Below are 20039 nucleotides of genomic sequence, written 5' to 3' on the forward strand. Positions count from 1 at the left end.
AACCTAAATATATTTCAAAACACTAGTAACATCACAGCAAATCTTGTGTCTGCTCACAGTGTAGAACGGTCACACAAACTAATTATGCAAAAAACTATCTTTCAATGGGATATGTGGCCCAGACTGTTAATTTTCCATTAAAATAGTTTTTCTTCTTTTTTCTGGACACATGCCAATATTACATTTTTCCATACTTTCTAATTGGGTTTGGCCCTGTGATTAAGTTCTTATTGATGGAATTAGAGCCAAAGTGACATGTGCTACTTCCTTGTTAACGCCTTAGGACATTATTATATTTCTTTCTGTTTCCTGTCAGCTGAAACCCAAGGCAATGCACTCTAATCATGCAAAGTCAAGGCCCTGGAGTATGTCAGAATAACATATAAGGAACTCAAGTTCCTAACTGACTATGTGGAGCAGAGCTGCCCTTTGATCTGGCCCACTCACCTCAGATCTATTATATAAGAGAGAAATAAATCCTTTGTTCTTTCAGCCAGGAGGTAACAATACTTCCTTTTACTTGTAACAGCATCCTTCTTGGAACAATACACCATATCAACTCTATTTGGTCTGTGAAAGTTTGGGGTTTCACAGACCTATGAACCTTCAACATATCTAGAACCCAACAAATCATGCCAATGCTTCATTTGTCCAACTAGGGCATCTAGAGAAAGAAAACAACTACTACATTCTATAACAATCATTTCATAAAAGTATACTGTAACATTAAGAAAGGGTGACAAACTTAATTAAAACAAAACAATTCTTCTTAAGAGCGGTGAAAACTTTGTCATGGCTCAGCACCAGCCACCAGTCCTTGAATTGACATTTGTAATGCTGCTTCAAAAAGTCTTCCAAGAAAAAAGTAAAGAAAAAAAAACTTCTTTCAACAATCTCCTAAAATCTGACCATGTGTAATGTATGTATACATGTGTATATATAAGTACTTATTAATATTTTACTATTCAATAATTCTCCAGTCACTTCAGATATAAATCTGTTTCTCTAGGAAGATAGTATGCCCTAGAACAAGATTAGTAATGTTACCTTTATACACCTCAAAATCTTAATTATGGTATAATGATCTGTAATATATCCTCAAAAATGTCTGTGGCTGAATGTGTGAGAAAGAGGGAGAATACATCAATGCCATACCAATGTCACTTACATAGTAGGGCAGAAATCTAAGAAATGAATCTGTAAACCATAGCTAAATAAAAATACATTCTGAAGGAAGTTGAAGGAACAAAAAATCAAACAAAACAATGCTCACTCTCTTTCTCTTCTGGTCCCAGGCGATTTGGGATCTCCCGGCTCCAGTACAGGCATGGCCAAGTCGAAGAACCACACCACACACAACCAGTCCCGAAAATGGCACAGAAACGGCATGAAAAAACCCCAATCACAACGATACGAATCTCTTAAGAGAGTAGACCCCAAGTTCCTGAGGAACATGCGCTTTGCCAAGAAGCACAACAAGAAGGGCCTGAAGAAGATGCAGGCCAACAATACCAAGGCCATGAGTGCACGTGCTGAGGCTATCAAGGCTCTCCTAAAGCCCAAGGAGGTCAAGCCCAAGATTCCAAAGGGCAGCAGCCGCAAGCTCAGTCAACTTGCCTACATTGCTCACCCCAAGCTCGGGAAACATGCTCGTGCCTGCACTGCCAAGGGTCTCAGGCTCTGTCGGCCAAAGGCCAAGGACAAGGCTCAGACCAAGGCTGCAGCTGCAGCTCCGGATCCAGTTCAGTCTCCCAAATGCGCCCAAGCCCCCACAAAGGCTCCAGAGTAGAGGCTTTCATCTATTGATGTGACGATATAAGGACTAGTGTGACCCCTGGGCAGCTGTCTGCATGGGGCTCATGTCTACCTGTGCTGTTTGTACAAATAAACCTGAGGCAAGATCTGTCAGTCAAAAAAAAAAAAATGCTTAAAGAAATCTATCTTAATATAGCGCTTAATATAAATCAGTTTTTTTTTAAGTATTGCAGAATTGCTCTCCTCATTGCAAAGTGTAAAACCATACCACCTCCGAACTGTTTGAAGTATGCGGCTGCTCCCTTCAATAAATGCAATGGCTTAAAAGTCAGGGATTGTCCTCTCACTTTTACAGCTCTGTAAAACTGGTCAAGACCCTTAAGTGTACCACATGCCCAGTTGTTGATAATTACTAATTTACCTAAGGTACATAGGTGAAAACTTTCAATGATTGTAGCTTACGTTCTTTTAATACGATAATACGGTCTAAGTCCCCATAGCTGGTTCCTTTAAACCACACCTCATCCCATATCCCCACAACGATTGTCGCCTACGCCCCTCCCTCAAAATAGCAGGGAGAATGAATTCTAACATAATCTAGGGACTCTTAACCTCTTAAAATAATTAAATAACAGTATACGTCTTACTTTCCCCAGAGATCACTGGATTTGGAGTCAAAGGCTTGCTTTGGTATTTAGGAACAGTGTCTTTAGGAGGAAGGCACTTATCTTCTGAGCCTCAATTTGTTTATTTGTAAAAATAAGGATAATAACCTGTATCATGGGGTTGCTCTAAGAAAAACGACAACAAAGAGCGTCAATATAATTTGTAATTCCCTCCTTTCCTAAAACAGCACTTTGTTCATTCGTTTTTTAAAACTTGTAGTGTTTTAAAAACTCACAGCGTTAACTGTAAACTGACCTGGAAGCTCCTTGAAGGTAGGGTCCCCTTCCCAACACCCGGAAAGAGGATCAATAAATACTTATTAAGTTCAGCACTTCTTTTCACGAACACAGGGCATTCTGACGGTTACAAACTTTTCCAACCAACTCACACATAAAGTATTAAGCTACCTATAAACTAGTAACTTAACAGGCACCACAATTCTAGAACTCCGGGGAGGGTGAGGAGATGACGCAAGGAACGGATCACCAAAAGCTGCTGTCCGCCGACTCGTGACGTACTTCCGGCGCGACGCTTTCCCTCCACGCCGGGACAGGGTGGTGGGGGGAGGGAGGCGGTTAGTGGGCTTTAGCGCCTTTTCTGGCGGCGGTAGATTTGAAGCGCTTTAAAGGACCGGACCGCAGGAAGAGGAGGCTGTACTGGTGCAAGTAGGTGGCGCGAAGCCCGGGTTGTTTCGGTGGCGTCCTTTGCAGCAGTCCCCGGCTACGAGAGCGGGAAGGGCCCGAGGAGAGGGGCGGAGTCGGCACGATAGGCCCGGCCGACTTAGCCGCTTTCCCTTCGAGGTATCTAGGCTACCCGTTCCCAGACGGGGCCCCCAAGGACAGTGGCAGTGGCTTTGCTAGCTGTAGCGGCTGGAGAAGGGTTCCAGCCGTGCCTCCAGGGCCTGGGAAACGTCCCTCCCCCTGCCAGCCCCCGCCCCCTCCACTCGGGCGCACACCTCCCTCCCTGACGCATTTTGCCGCACAAGCTGTAATATGGCGGCAGCGACAGCGGCCTGAACTCTAAGGGAGCCAGGGTGGTTTTTGATGCTTCAAAATCGTAAGACAAAGCACCAATGCGGGGTAGGTGGGAGGATGCGTAAGAAAGCGGGAGGCATTAACTTAACGTCCTGTCAGATTAGGGTTGGAGAGCGGCAATCGAGGAGCCTGGATCACAGGGGTTGAGACTAGACTGAAGACAGGCTTTCCTCCTACTCCGACCTTTTCCTCTCATAGTGGCTGTCGTACGTGGTGAAATGGCACAGGCCACTTAGTTAAGTATTCTCTTAAAACTTAAATCCATGCTCTTCTCTTCTCATCCCAGAGCTGTCTCCAAGCTCTCCCACGTTTCCTGGGAGCTGTGAGCATCGCAGGCCTTTTAGGAGGAGATAATTACTCTTTAGGAGGAAGGTGATGGCTCCATATGCCTTTGGGGGAAGTGTGCGAATTTGGCTCATCTGTAGTCTTTCAAGGTGCTGAGTCGAGGTCTGAGGGATTGGAGGATTCCCAGTCGTTTTGGAAATGTTATAAAAGCACCATTTTGTGCATTGCTGTTAATTTATTCCCGCAACAATACTGTATGCAGGACCAGGTTTTTGCAAATACGTCCGAGGAACAATTAAATGTTTTGGAAATTAGGGGGTACGTTAATTTTCAGTAGCTAAAGCCAGAAAAACAAAAGTATGTGAGTGAAGTGAAGAGCATACATTACATATATTTGGACTTATCAAAGACCTTTCGGTTTTGGTGCTTGTTACTTGTGGTCTTGCAGTATCGGTGGCCACTAAGTAAAGTCTCTGTCCTTTTGATATTTTGCATATTTTAAATCAGATTTCCTGTCAGGCAGCGTCCATTGTTTATGTAAAGGAAAATGGGTAGCCATTCATAGTAGCATGGACTAGTTCTGTTAGTTATCAGCCACCATCTACAGTTATTCAGTGTTGCTGTTTTAAGAAATATATGTTAATATTCTCCCTAAGAAATACACGCTAATATTCTCCCTAATTGTTTTACTTATAGGATATTTCAAAAGAATTAAAATGTATTATCTATGTACTAAGGTGCCTTTACTTGTTATATGTGGTAGGGATCCATACATAATTTAAGAAACTGATTTGAACTGTTTATTACAAATCTGCTACATAGTGGTATTGCACTTTTTTTTGGCTTTATTTTTAGCACCAAGCTTCAATTTTCATTTCATTTAAGTGTCAATGGTTTCGACCTGGTTTAATGCATATATGGTCTCCGAAAGAACTCAGTGTATTTTTATTTCTGCAGGGCAAATCTTGCATTTTGAAATTTGCTACAGGCAGGGTTATACTCAAGAGAAAACTGCTTTAACTGGGACTTTGTACTTTTAGTCCCAGACAGGAAATCTTTTGCACTTTGTTTTAGTTTGAGTGGTAGCTTAAAATGTTCACCAACCTGTGCACACTTAAAAATACAGGCATCAATTTCTGATATTAAAACGGTTATTTTAAAAACATGAATGATTCCTTAACTCATTGATTTTTTAATTGCATAAAGCCTGCTTTTTTATATATTAAGCTACTGTTAATTATGCATAAACTGTAGTTGAAGGTTTATTCATAATTAAACCATTGCACTATGGTCATATGCTGGGAAGTAAAATTATATAAACCATTATCTGGAATATTTGTGAATAAGATAGTTTCTACAGTCAAACTAGTCTTAACCAGAAAACTCTTGCTTTTTTAGGCTTGTGGCGTTGAGTCAATCACTTCAGCTCTCTAGTCCTCTTGTTCTGTCTATAAAATCAGATTAGATCAGATTAGCTGTTTACTTAAAACTTCTAAAGTCTCTACTTTTTTGTTTAGATATTACTAGATTGAATAACATGTTGCTAGGATGGTGTTGGTCTATCTCTGGAGACAATGGGATAAATTTATCATTATAAGAGCTTAGATAGTTGCAGGTACAATATTAAGAATATTAGCTGAATATTTATAAGAATATTAAAAATTTTTTTCCTTGTGATGAGAACTTTTAAAATTTATTCTTAATGACTTTCAAATATATAATACAGCAGTGTTAACTATAGTCATCATGTTGTACATTGCTAGTACTTAAAACTGGAGGTTTATACCTTTTGACCACCTTCATCCAATTTCCTCTCCCCAGCCCCTGCCTCTGGTAATCACAAATCTGATCTCTTTTTCTATGAGTTTGGTGTTTATGTGTGTATGAGCATATGTATGCATGTATTTTTTATTTTTTAGATTACACATATAAGTAAGATCATACAGTATTTCTCTGTCTGACTTACTTCACGTAGCTCATTGTCCTCAAGGTCCATCCATGTTGTTGCAAATGACAGGGTTTCCTTTTTTCTTTTAATGGCTAAATAGTATCCCATTATTTTCGCACGTGTGTGTCTGTCTGTCTCGTATACATGTACATATATATACACACACATACATACTTACCTCACGTTTTCATTTATCTGTTGTTGGGCACTTAAGTTGTCTCCATGTCTTGACTATTTTAAATAATAGTCTGAGCGTGGTGATACAGATACCTCTCTTTATTGCAGTAATTTCATTTCCTACCTATTTTATATATTTTTTTATTGAAGTATAGTCAGTTTACAATGTTGTATCTGTTTCTAGTGTGGAGCATAGTGCTTCAGTCATATATGAACAGACATTTCATTTTCATATTATTTTTCACCATAAGTTACTACAAGATATTGAATATAGTTCCCTATGCTATACAGTATGAAATTGTTGTTTATCTATTTTATATATATTAGTATCTGTAAATCTCGAACTCCCAGTTTATCCTTTCCCACCCCTGGTAACCATGAGTTTGTTTTCTATGTCTGTAAGTCTGTTTTGTAAATAAGTTCATTTGTGTCTTTTTTTTTTTTAGATCATGTAAGTGATACCGTATGGTATTTTTCTTTCTCTTTCTGGCTTACTTCACTTAGAATGATCTCCAGGTCCATCCATGTTGCTGCAAAAGGCATTAATTTATTCTTTTTTTTATGGCTGAACAGTATTCTTTTGTATATATATACCACATCTTCTTTATCCAGTCATCTGTCAGTGGACATTTAAATTGTTTCCGTGTCTTGACTATTGTAAATTGTGCTGCTATGAACATAGGGGTGCATGTGTCTTTCTGAATTAAGGTTCTCTCTGGATATATGCCCAGGAATGGGATTGCTGGTTCATATGGTAAGTCTATTCCTAGTCTTCTGAGGTATCTCCATACTGTTTTCCATAACAGCTGCACCAAACTGCGTTCCCACCAACAATGTAGAAGGATTCCCTTTTTTCCTCACCCTCTCCAGCATTTATCGTTTGTGGACTTTTGAATGATGGCCATTCGGACTGGTGTGAGATGATACCTCATTGTAGTTTTGATATGCATTTCTCTGATAATCATTTTGTATCTTTTTTAATGTGCATTTGATATGTGTAAAATTGGGATTTTACAGACAATACTGCTTGCTCACTTGCTTTTCTTCACCTAGTATATTATGAATATCTTCTCTTCCATGAGAAGTTTTGGTAATTTTTCTTTTTCAGTTTTATTTATTTTTAAAATAGCTTTTAATAATGGAATATTCTTATGGCGTAAAATTGAAAAGATATAGAAAGTTACATAGTAAAAAATCTTCCTACCCATCTTCCGAAACTACCCATTTCCTCTCCTACCAGATACCTTTATATTAGACAAGTAAACACATTTTTTTAAGTTATTTTAAAAATATACAAAGAAATCATACCATATACATTTCTGTACCTTTTTTTTAAAACTTAAAATGTCTCAGAGATAGCAGTACATAAACAGCTTCCTCATTCTTTTTTATAGCCTGTACATGTACAGATGTAATATGATTTATATAATCTCTTCTGTGGACATTTAGGTTTACAGCCTACAAACAATGGTGCCTTGAGTGACCTTGCACATACCTTATTTTGCAAATGGGTAGGACATATTTTAAAAATTCCTAGGAATGAAGTTATTGAGTCAAGGGGTATTTAATGCATTTATAATATATGTTGTCAAATTTACAGGATTGTCAGTTTTACCCCTTTGTTCCCATCAACAATGTATGACAAAGTCAATATTTTAAAATTTTTTCTCAGGTGAAATATGTTATCTCTGTAGTTTTAACATGTAAGAATATGATTTCCAATGGCTAGATGAATACCATCCATTTCATGAGGGTGTTTACTTAACCAGTTTCTATTACTGTATAACTAGGTTTTTTCCACTATTATAGAAAGCACTACCGTGACAGTATATATGAATTTTTTATACTTAAAATCATTTTAACCATATAATATTGATATCTTTTTTCACTTAACATTTTCCATATTATATTAAAAATTGTATTTTCATAAACAGCATAATAATCTATCATATGTCTTCTAGTTTACTTAACTGTTGTGTTGGACATTTAGGTTGTTTCTAATTACTCACTATTATTTTAAAAAATAAAGCCTAAAAGAAGATTTCATTAAAATGATTGCCCTTAGAGACATTCCAAGAGTTTGAATTACTGAAGTGTTAAGGTTAGAATGATTATGAATATATTCAGAATTCTTGTTCTGTAATGCCAAGTTGCTTAGCAAAATTGTTAGTGCTGTTTATATTTTCAGTTTCACTTTCTGTGGTGTTTTATATTTTTTTATTCCCTTGGGTAGCCTTTGTTTGTTTAATTGATACAGGGACCCTATGATAGTGGTTCTCAAAGATGGGGTAGAGTGATAGTGAGGGGTGTGGGGATTGTCACATAGACTGATATTGAATAGGCAGGACCAAAGATGCTTCATGTTCTGCAGTGAGTAGGATGGACCTAGTCAGTTTTACAGTAAGAAAATTAACAAATCATTCATGTTTGTTGAAAATATTTTTCCAGGTTTTTTTTACCAATTTCCCTTTGAAAAATAGAAATAATACATTTTTTCGTGCAGTCCAAACTGTTTATCTTCATTATTTATTTCATTATTAGTGAACCTGAAAAGCTATTTAACATCCAGAGTTTAGGTAAATATTCACATGTATTTTCCTGTATTCGCATGTATTTTCCTAGTTTCCATTTGAAGGAGTACACAGTTTTGTGAGAAGAGAAATCATTTCCTCAGATCTCCTAGACTGAAATGTTAAGCAGCAATAGTAATTGTGAAAGTGAAACACTTAAAAAATACATTGTTTAAGACTTGAATGCTCTTTTGAAGAGTTTCTTTTACAGATGTGAATTTGTGATAGAAAACTTGGAAAATGGAAAAACAAAAATAAAAATCAGGGAGGAGGATATAGCTCAGTGGTTGAGTGTGTGCCTAGCATGCACAAGGTCCTGGGTTCAATCCCCAGTACTTCCACCAAAAATTAATAAATAAAAACCTGATTACTCTCCCCCCCAAAAAAACAAAACAAAAAACAAATAAAATAAAAGTCACCTATGACCCTTTCACTTAGAGATAGGCTCTAAATATTTTCATGTATTTCCTACTATTTTATTTTGCTATGAAGATGTATCTTTAAATTTTATTATTTTTTAATTGGGAAACTAGTACATGAACATACTCTTGTTGCCAAAATTCAAACCTTATAGTTAAAGCTAAAGACCTCATTGACTTCCAGTCCTATTCCTCCCTGCACAGTATTGTTTGGAATTATATTATATTATCTCTTAAGACCTTTTTCCTTATTTGTGGAAACAGTATTATTTTAGGGTATTGAAAATACTTACATGCAACTTGCTTTTTTTTTCTTCTCAACTCAACAGATGTTTTGGATATTATATGCAGAGTTTTAAAACTGTTGTATAATATTAAATAGAAAATATATGCCGTAACGTACTCAGATGTTCTTTCAATTTGGGACATTTTGGGAGTTTCCTTTCAGTTACTTGTTATTGCAAAGTTGCAAAAAAGCCTTCTCACACATGCCTATCCTTTCATGTATATTTGTTCCCTTATTAAATGTTGGTTTCCTGCCGCAGCCAAGCACTGTTTGAGGCACTGGGAATTAGAGGGGAGCAAAACTGGAGAAGTCTCTCACTTCATGGAGCTTATATTCTAGTAAGAGGAATAGATATAAAAACTTGAATTTATGATAAAATATCAAGTAGCAATAAATGCTGGTAAGAAAAGTAAAGTAGAGTAAGGGGATATAAAGTATTGGAGGGTAGGGCCTGCGCCTTTGAATATACTGGTCAAGAATGGTTTCCATGAGGAGGTGATACTAGAGCAATGACTTAATTTAAAGTGAGGGAATGAACCCACATTGAAGATCTAGGGTAAGAGCATTCCACAGAGGGAACAATAAATGTGAAAGACTTGAAGGAGCAGGCCTTGGCTATTGGAAGAACAGCAGGAACACAAAGCTGAAGCAGAGTTGAGGAGAATGTTAGATAAAGTTGTAAAGGTCAACAGGATCTAAAGTATTTAGAGTCATGCTGTCCAGTATAGTAGCCATGAGCCACGTGAAGTTATTGAGCGCTTGAAATGTGGCATAAACACACGATTTCTAAGACTTAGTACCAAAAAAAGAATGTGACATATCTCATCAATAACATTTTATGTTGATTATATGCTAAGATAATGTTTTAGACATACTGAGTTAAATAAAATAAGTTTTCTTCAGCCGTAGCAGCTAGTTGGACAAATGATGTTTACTAAGTTTCGAGAGAATCAGGGGTAGAGAAATAGAGTTTTGTGTGTATGTATGTATGTATTTATTTATATGTAAATATTGGGGATTGAACCCAGGACCTTATGCATGCTAAGGATGCACTGTACCACAGGAGCTATATCCATGCCCCCATATGTATTATTTTTAATGAGTAAACTTCTTACTGAAGTATATAACATACCAAAAAGTATACAGATTCTAAGTGGAGCTCAACATTTTCCCAAGGCAAACTACCCTGTGTAAGCAGCACTGGATCAAAAAACGGAACAAACCACTATCCCAGTAGCTCCCACTTAGACTCCTAACTCCGAAAATTAGTGGTGGTATTCATTGCAATTTCAAAGTCCCAGAACTATAGAATTGTTTACAATGTGCCGTAGAATTAAGAAAAGTTGGAAAATCATAAAAGATTATGTTTAAAAGGTTAAGGATAATTAGAGACTATTTTCTGAGCTTTCATGACTTTTACCTGGCTTTCAAAATTGGAGTTTATTTTCAAGAACACAGTAAATAGGAAATTAACTGTAATCAAAAACAATTTGGTATGTTTTGGCAATACTTTTCAAGAACACAGTAAATAGGAAATTAACTGTAATCAAAAACAATTTGGTATGTTTTGGCAATACTATCTATACTATTCTCATTTTGTAAGAATAGAAATCTCTGCCTGGGATATTATGGCTAAACAAATAGCTTTAGCAGTTTTTTGGGGAGTAAAATAAATAATTAATTAAACTTATTCTACCCCCAAAAGTAGAGAATTTCAGAAGGCCTGCAAAAGTTACTTAGAAGATAAAGGATAATCAGGTACTAAGTAGTAATTTAATATTTTTCTTGAAGATAGAATAGTTTCCTCAAATTTATGAATTCACTATATTCTCAGTTTCAGATATGTGAATTGAAATTCTATACAAATAAAAAGTTAATGCCACAAACTTGGTAAGATACTAAAATTGCTAAGTTTTTTGTTTGTTTTATTGTTTTCAAGAAGTCTATGTTTGTAGTCCCCTGGAGGATTGAAAGGTGTCTTTTTGCTTTGTTTCATGTGAAACAAATTTTTAGTATATATTGTATCTTTTAGAAATAAAAAGTGGAGGAAGTGAGAAAGTGGTATTTTCTCCCCCTTTTACATGCAGTAATGAATAAATACATAGAGGTTGTATTTTTCAAATTGTTGGTGATTTGGGCAGATTAATTGGTAATTTGGCAGTTTTCCATGTATCTGTTGTTGAGTATTGTAACTTGTGGTTTGTGGAATGTGTAAAATTGATAAGGAATCATGGTAGGTATATGAATCTATATGTTTGATAAAATTGTGTAGAACTAAATAAATACACATAAATGAGTACAAGTAAAACTGGGAAAATGTGAATAGAATCAGTGGGTTGTATGGAATACTACTCAACCATAAAAAGAATGAAGTAATGCCATTTGCAGCTACATGGATGAATCTAGAGATTATCACACTAAGTGAAGCAAGTCAGAAAGAGAAAGTCAAATACCATATGATACTACTTATATGTGTACTAAAATATGATACAAATGAACCTATTTACAAAACAGAAATACTTAATAGACATAGCTAACAAACTTATGGTTACCAAAGGGGAAAGGAGGTGGAGGATCGACAAATTAGGAGTTTGGGATTAGCAGACAAACTACTACATATAAAATAGAGAAACAACAAGATCCTACTAGATAGCATAGGGGACTATATTCAATATCCTGTAATAAATCATAATGGAAAAAGAATATGAAAAAGAATATATATATATGTAACTGAATCACTTTGCTGGACACCAGAAACTAACACAACATTATAAATCAACTGTACTTCAGTTTAAAAAAATTAAAAGTAAATTTAAAAAAGAATAAGTGGATAGTATCTGCTTTAAGCTTTTATGCTGTAGTTGTGTTATACTAGTTTTATAAAGTGTTACCATTGGGGAAACACTGTATCTCTGTATTATTTCCTGTAATTCTGTGAATCTACAGTTGTTTCAATAAAAATTTCACTGAACTTAAAATGTCATGCACACTTGCTGGCCTGCTAGCTTAGATATTAGTATTTTCCAAAAACATATACATTTCAGTTGGTTTCTGTTCTGAGCAGATGTGTCATTTTTGTAGTCTGTCATTTTGGGTGCCATTTATACTAAGTGCCTTTGTTTCTTCCAGTTTTCACCTTTCTCTGTCATTCTCCACCAAGTATTACAATTCAGACATTCTAAGTCCTTAAAATAAAAAGAATGCCTTATGAAAAGAATGTCTTAAGTAATAGTTATCTGGTATGTAGAGAAAACTATTACATAGAGTATCTCACTTACTGATATTTTTTGTCTATTAGCATATCAGTTAAGGCTATTGTTCATGATCAAAAAATAGCATCATATGTAAAACTTAATGTTGTGCTTTCACTCAGAATGAAAATCTCCCATATATTACTATTGTTAAAATATCCCACTTTCTTCTGCAATGGTTTATTTTTGGCATTTTGTAGAAATTTGAATGTTTTTATTTTTAAAACTCTACCATTTTAATAAAAATTTATTTTCGTTTTCTAGGAGCAAAAGGATTGAATCAGTTTGTCTTATATTTTTCTCTGTTTAAAGGTAATCTGCCTGTTTAGTTCACTAATCATACAGACTTAATATAATTTTCTGTTTGGGGTAGCAATCTAAACTTGGCTGTTAAAATAGAAATTTTACTATAAAATGGCTTTAACCTTTTATATCTTTTGTAGTTGCCTCACACAATGTAATCTAACCTCTAAAAGAAAAGAATAATTCATATGATTTAAGTCATGGAAGTAAATGTTAAAATAAATCTAGACTACATTTCTAGTTTATGCTCCCCTGAGTTCCCCCCTTCCAGAAATTTATGAAAAAATCTTTGCTGTTTCAGTCTGTTTGCTTAAAACTGTATTTTACTCATAGATTGAAGTATTGAAGCCATGGGAATAAAGGTTCAGCGTCCTCGATGTTTTTTTGATATCGCCATTAATAATCAACCTGGTAAGGAAATTAATGTTCGTACTTAACATTTATGCATGAATAATTAATATTTTTAATTAGGAAAGAAATTTAAACCAACTACCTTCTTTTTCAGCTGGAAGAGTTGTCTTCGAATTATTTTCTGATGTGTGCCCCAAAACATGCGAGAACTTTCGTTGCCTTTGTACAGGTTTGTTGACATTTTAACTTGCCCTAATAGTAGTCCCATTTGACTTCAGTTTGCTTTGATTTTTTATTTAACATATTTTCTTCCTGCATATTCCTTCTTTTAGCATGCCTATTATGCAACATTGACTGGACATCAGAGTAATTCTTAGAAATACTAGTCGTGATAGGATTTTATCTGAAATGGATTTCTACACTCACCGAAAAAGCATGGATGCTTTTTAAATGAGCTTTTAAAAACATTTCTGAAGGGAGTGAAAATTCTATAGTTTAAAGAAGTTTATATAGTGCAAGAGGTATATTTTACTGGACAAAAGCTTTTATCATTAATTTTTTTAACTTTTAAATTATTTAAAATTTTCCAGTTCTGTTGAGATATAATTGACATAGCACTGTATAATTTTAAGGTGTACAGCATAATGATTTGATTTATATACATCATGAAGTGATTATCACAATAAGTTTAGTGAATATCCATCATCTCATACAGATACAAAATTAAAGAAGTAGGAAAATTTTTTTTTACTTGGGATTTCGTTATTAATTTTGCTTTAATACTACTTCCTTAATTTCTTTTCTACTGAAAGGCCTACTAATTTTTCTTCTCTATAGGTGAAAAGGGAACAGGGAAATCAACTCAGAAGCCATTACATTATAAGAGTTGTCTCTTTCACAGAGTTGTTAAAGATTTTATGGTTCAAGGTGGTGACTTCAGTGAAGGTAAGACTTCAGTTCCCACAAAGGAAAATCATATATTTATTTTCTTTCTTCTCAGCCCTGGTCTAACAATTAGAAATAGTCATGGATATAGATGAAAAGAAGAGAGCACATGGGAAATAATTTCACTTTTGATGCATGAATTAATTTCAGAAATTTGCTTCTGGATTAAAAAAAAAACTATTCATCTCTTAGTAGCCTATCAATATTTGTGTTTGATTTTGCCACAACTAGTAATCCTTTACTGCAATACAAAAACTTTACTTTCTTATTGTAAAAGCATGAAATCATATTTTTAAAGACACTTTGAAAAACAGTAATTTCTGTTAAAAGACCTACATAATCATCATTAGAATCTGAACATTCTTTTTACTACATATCTTAATAGGCTTTGTCACATTTTTTACTGTTGTATCATAGGGGGAAAAAGTAATTTGGGATCTTGTCAGTATTGACTTTCAGTCGATGTCTTATGATTTGCTCTGAACCTTTGAGTACTGTTGATTCAAAGTCATTCAGGTACCTACTTTGTAAGAAGCATTTTGTTTAGGTAGCACCTTCAAGGAGATTACTGTCTTAACAGTTCTAAGAGTCCATGTTTGTCACTTTTAGGAAATGGACGAGGAGGGGAATCTATTTATGGAGGATTTTTCGAAGGTAAAAATGTTTACATTTATATTGCGTTTTTAATGTTTTCTGATATTTTATTCATCTGATTTATCTCTGTTGAATCAATAAGATTATTGATATACTAATATCCAGCTACTTCCAACTAATATGGAGGTTAATTTTCTTGTGAAAAATTTTATGATAGTGTTTTTATTAAGGTAGGATTTTTTTTGTGTTTAGGACATTTGTACATCATGTTATTTGAAGCATTTCAATGATCTATAATAAACTTTTAGAACTGTGCTAGAATAGGAACTTCCATAGCTTGATCTTAATCTTTATTAAGAGATTCAACAGTATTTCTTAGTAACAATATCAATATTTTTAGTGGGTCCATTTTACTATAAAGATTTTTTTTAAATCTTTGATATTCTAAATTTGGCTATAATGTTTTTCCCAAATTTAAGTTTTCTCTCTGGAATTTTTTTTATTAATGTGAAGATCATTTGAAAGATCATTCACATATAAACATATGAGTATGGAATTAATTTCACATTTCCCATCTTTCACTTTTGAGAGTCAGTAAAAATTTTGTTTCACATTCCACTTGCTTTTTTCTCATATTCTAATCCAAGATTAGAAGACAGGCTGCTCTCTGCAATAAGTAATGCCGTGGCAAAGGTTAAATTAATGAGTACTGCTCTGTACTAAGAATAATATTATATGTGCCTTTTTGTGCTCAGTAGTGAAACAGATGAAGTGCAAAAGAATCCTATCTAGATTATTTCTCTTGGTTTTTTGGGAGAGTTTCATTTTTTATTTAAATAAAGAAAGAAAGTTGTATTGTTTTTTTCCCAGAAACTATAAAGGACAAATGGAAAGAAAGAGGGTTGATACAGTATTTGAATTTTATAGCAAGGCATTGAACATTAGAAATATTTTAATGTGAAAAGATGGGGAAAGGAATTAATTAAATTTGATTCTCTCTTCTTTTAACCAGACTTTTATCTAAATTTGTCTGTTATTAAAGAGCATATGATATGAACACAAAATATGAAGAAGAGTGAAATTTTGGAAGGAGGTTATACCTGAAATGTAACTTTGTGTAATGTAATATAACTGAAAATTTTGCTTCTCTGTAGATGAGAGTTTTGCTGTTAAACACAACAAAGAATTTCTCTTGTCAATGGCCAACAGAGGGAAAGATACAAATGGTTCGCAGTTCTTCATGTAAGAATTTATGATCTGATGATTTAAAAGATTTAAAATACTTCTTTTTTGGTGTGTCATTTCCATGTGTGCCTGCCACTGGTCACTAATAAATAGGAGAGGGACTGTAAGGGGGAGAACTTTTGAAGGAGGAAGAACAAAGAATTATTGAAGAAGGAAAAATAGTTGAAAAGGGTGTTGAATGTACTATTAAAGTTTTCAAGTAATGAAGACTTGTCAAAAGGACACAGGAGGCAGCTTGAAGCAGGGTGGGGTTCCCACTGGCCCAAATGGCCCAAATTAGGACAAGTTGAAGCATCATAATAATGATAGTATCATATTATCAAATAGAAATCCAAGAGTCTACACAAATATAAATAATAAATTAATAAATAACAAGAGAGAAGGGAAAACTGTTCCTAAGTAGAATGCAGCTAATAAATATAAAAGGAATTAGAGCTGTCCCTGTTTTGCAATTATCTCAGTAATAATTCAGGAAAAAATTACCTATGGATGGTATATTTAGAGGGCAGTTTTAACAAAGAACAAGATATTTGCATAGAGTATTTCTTCATAAATTAATTAATTACAAAGAGTAAAATACAGTTGAGCCTCATTATTCAAAGTTTCTGTATTTGTGAATTTGCCTACTCAATTTATTTGAAACCCCAAAGTTAATACTGCTAATATTTTCCAGTTCTAACTAAAATTGTTACCAGAGTTCTTGTTAGCACTTCATATTTTTGGTCATGTCCCTTGGATAAAGATTTTCTCTAACAACCATAAACTCTTTTGGCCTCAGAAGAACTTAATCTGTCAACACCATGTGAATTATTGTATTCTAGTGTTTTCCTGTTTGATATTTGTAACTCCTTTCAACAGTGAGAAACCTGCCTCCCATTGTGTTTAAAATTTCTACTCATTTGTTGGATTCTAGATTTTAAAATTGCCACCCAAACCACTGTGAAAAGTAACCTACTAACTAGATTTCACTATTTATTTATAGCTATTTCTATCTTTAGACTGAGAGTATAAAGTTAAATTATCATGTTTAAAAATGACTTGGATTACTACTTTTTGATGTAAATTTCTTATAATTTTTGACTCCAAATATGTTAGGTTCATTAGTTTCTGATTATATTTCATTTGTTCTCCCTCTCAGGTTTTTTATTTGTTTTTTAAGTTTATAAAACAATATGATTCCAAGAATCAAAACAAAGAGAATACCCTTGAAGTATCATTCCCACCTAACTGCATTCCATTCCCATTCCCCCATTTTTTTCACCACCTATCCATGTTAGTAACCAACCTCATTAGCTTCTGGTTGATTTTTCTGTATTTCTTTTTATAGACATAAGCACAGATACATATTATATTTTCTTGTTTTCCCTTTTTTCTTACACAGTAGATAGTATACATATATAATGTTTTGTTCTTTTCCCTTAAAGATGTATCCTAGAAATTACTCTATATCAGTCCATAGAGATCTTTCTCATTTTTTTTTTTTTTTGCAGATGCATGGTACTCTGTTATGTGTATATACTGTAGTTTATTCACCCAATTGCCTATATATGGATCTTCCTGATTTTTTTAAACAAAAACATACACATTTATTGTAGGCGAATTAGGACATAGATAAAAAGGAGAAAAACAGTCCTATTCCCAGAGCATCTTTCCATTTAATAAAAATGTAGGTAGAATGTTGCATATACTATAAACAACTTTTGGATATAATACAAATCTTTGTTCATCACTAAACATGAATTAACATTTTAATAGTACATGTTAACCCATTGTTTGTACTGTAGCTTTATTTACTTAATCCTATTTTTGAGCATTTGTTTTGCTTCTTGTTTTCAAGCTGCTGCGATGAACATAGTGTACTTGTTGTTTGATGCATTTTTTAAATTCTTTTATATAAGATGCTGGACGTTTACTTAGTGAAATATTTACACATTTTTAAAGCTTTTCATATATAGTGCTACATTGACTTCTAAAAGGGAGTGTGTAGTTTAGTATCAGCAGTAGTGCCAATTTCACCAGATCCTCAGCAACACTGAGTGTTATTTATTTTCCCTTTTTAAAGTAAAATCCTTCCTGTGCTAACCAAAACCCCTATGTTAAATTTATATCATCCTTCATGTATATTCTCAGAATCTTCCAAGTGTTTATTTCTCCTGACCTCTTTTCACTTCTAGATAACACTACTTCTTCTGTATTCTGTTGTTTTTTAAAGGAAACAACTTCAGTTTTTAATCTTTTTTTAAAAAATGTTTTATTGTAGTAACATAAAATTTTTATTTTAACCACTTGTAAGTGTACAGTCGATGGTGTTAATTATATTCACAATGCTGTGCAACTGTCACCGCTGTTTCCAAAACAATTTCATCATTTCAAAGACTAACCATTTCCCATTCCCCTCAGCCTCTGGTAACCTTTATTCTACTTTTTGTCTATGAATTTGCTTATTCTAGATATGTAAGTGGAATCATACAATATTTGTCCTTTTGTGTCAGGCTTGTTTCACTTAGCATGTTTTCAGGGTTCATCCATGTTATATAGCATGTATCAGAACTTCATTCCTTTTTATTTTTGAATAATATTCCTTTATGTTTACATACCACATTTTGTTTATCCTTATTCATCTCTTGGTAGACATTTGGGTTGTTTCCACTTTTTGGCTGTTGTAAATAATGCTGCAGTGAATATTGGCATACATATATTTGTTTGAATCCCTGTTTTCTGTTCTTTTGGATGTATACCTAAGAGTAGAATTGCTAGATCATATGGTAATTCTATGGTTGACTCTTTGAGGAACCACCAAACTATTTTCCACAATGGCTGCATCGTTTCACATTCCCACCAGCATTGTATAATAGTTCTAGTTTTTCCACGTCTTCATCAACATTTTCTCACTAATCTGAGAGTGACCATGAAAGCACTGAAAGTATCGGTTCAGGGGTTACAAATAAATTATAGTGAGTAAGCCAACAGGCAAATACATAATTTATGAAGTGAGGATTGATTATATCTAGATACAGATTATATACATTGAATGTAACACAACTACATCTATGGTGTACATACAGGTATTTACATTTCTAGGTGGTTTTAGCAAGTTCAAGTGATCATAGCTGTTATGAGAAATAACATGTTATTAGTTTTAAAAATAAAGTGAACTTTTAAAAATACAGTACATGTTAGAATTTTTTTTCAGTAGCATTGTGTGTGTGTTTTAACCAAAGCTTAGCTTAAACCATGTTACTTCCAAATTTCTAGTAACCTTTTTTGATAAGATTTAAAAATAAAAAATTATGCAATGCCCAGCTTAAGTCTGTTGTACCAATATGTCTTCATAGCTACTCAAATGGCAGCTTTCTTAACTCCAGAGCTTTAAGGTTGATGTGGAGAAAAAAAGGATTTGAAAAAATTACTTTTTCCTTATTTTGGGTTTTGTCCAAAGTTTTAATCTAGATCTCTTTCTTCAGTGTGAAGTTAACTATTTTAAGGCTAACAAACTCAAAGGTCCATAGATCTTAGGCAAGTAACATAAGGAGGTAAAGGCTGCTGGGACAAGAAACCAAACTGTTTTGTTGATCCCTGTTTTAGAGAAGACAGGGATACTCAGCCTGACCAATTATTGCCACATGCCAGGTGCTGCGTCTTCCAGTTTTTTCAAAAAGATCTTGAATTTGGATTTTTATGTAGAAGTATCCAAAATTTTAAATACTGGCAGCTAATTTAAAAATTTGTAAACACTGTATAGGCCATTTCTGTTCAGGTCCAACACAACATGTGTGAGGGCATCAGAATACGACCCAGGCTTTAATCATTTAAAATTTAAGGTTGATAAGCACTATTGTTAAACTCATAAACTGGTGGAATGGTTTGATAATTATATGTTCAGACAGTGGAACATTGTGCAACCATGAATATTCAGTAAGGACTCAGTCATATGCAAGAAACATGGATGGATAGAAATAACATTAAAATGTCAGCTTTAATTTCATGTAAGTTTTCAACATGTCTAGGTATTCCTTTTATCATCAGAACAAGTTTTTGAAAATATGTGGAAAGCATCTTACATTCAGTTCTACTTAAGGTATATAAAATTCTGTAATGTTAAAAGAGCATATGATTCTTTGTTTGCTACTTTGTTTCCAATGCAGTTATTTTCTTTTCCTTTTTAGAGATGCTAACTTTATTTTTCTCTGACTTTATTTTTATTCTTCTG

General features: G+C 34.0%; 2 protein-coding genes across 7 annotated transcripts in view; both read left to right on the forward strand.

Annotated features, from left to right (window-relative positions):
• The first annotated feature begins 1282 nt into the window (after nucleotides 1-1282).
• LOC102505795 (60S ribosomal protein L29-like) lies at nucleotides 1283-1902 on the forward strand. The gene has a single exon (XM_032479652.1). It carries the CDS (start codon nucleotides 1328-1330, stop codon nucleotides 1787-1789), a length of 462 nt encoding a protein of 153 aa, XP_032335543.1. The 5' UTR covers nucleotides 1283-1327; the 3' UTR covers nucleotides 1790-1902.
• A 1030-nt stretch (nucleotides 1903-2932) lies between these two features.
• PPIG (peptidylprolyl isomerase G) overlaps nucleotides 2933-20039 on the forward strand; it is a 37496-nt gene continuing 20389 nt past the window's right edge. Inside the window, exons 1-7 of one of the 6 annotated variants that reach the window (XM_006182851.3) lie at nucleotides 2933-3086; nucleotides 12656-12703; nucleotides 13028-13105; nucleotides 13200-13274; nucleotides 13883-13990; nucleotides 14600-14644; nucleotides 15739-15826. In XM_006182851.3, the coding sequence (XP_006182913.1) occupies nucleotides 13045-13105; nucleotides 13200-13274; nucleotides 13883-13990; nucleotides 14600-14644; nucleotides 15739-15826 (377 nt within the window). In that variant the 5' untranslated portion in view covers nucleotides 2933-3086; nucleotides 12656-12703; nucleotides 13028-13044. Of the gene's footprint in view, nucleotides 3087-3109; nucleotides 3222-3385; nucleotides 3501-3554; nucleotides 3692-12655; nucleotides 12704-13027; nucleotides 13106-13199; nucleotides 13275-13882; nucleotides 13991-14599; nucleotides 14645-15738; nucleotides 15827-20039 lie in introns of those variants that run through there. The other 5 variants (XM_032479651.1, XM_032479650.1, XM_032479649.1 and 2 more) reach the window with 5 other exon arrangements.

The sequence above is a fragment of the Camelus ferus genome, chromosome 5 (genome assembly GCF_009834535.1).
Source record: "Camelus ferus isolate YT-003-E chromosome 5, BCGSAC_Cfer_1.0, whole genome shotgun sequence".
NCBI lineage: Eukaryota > Metazoa > Chordata > Mammalia > Artiodactyla > Camelidae > Camelus > Camelus ferus.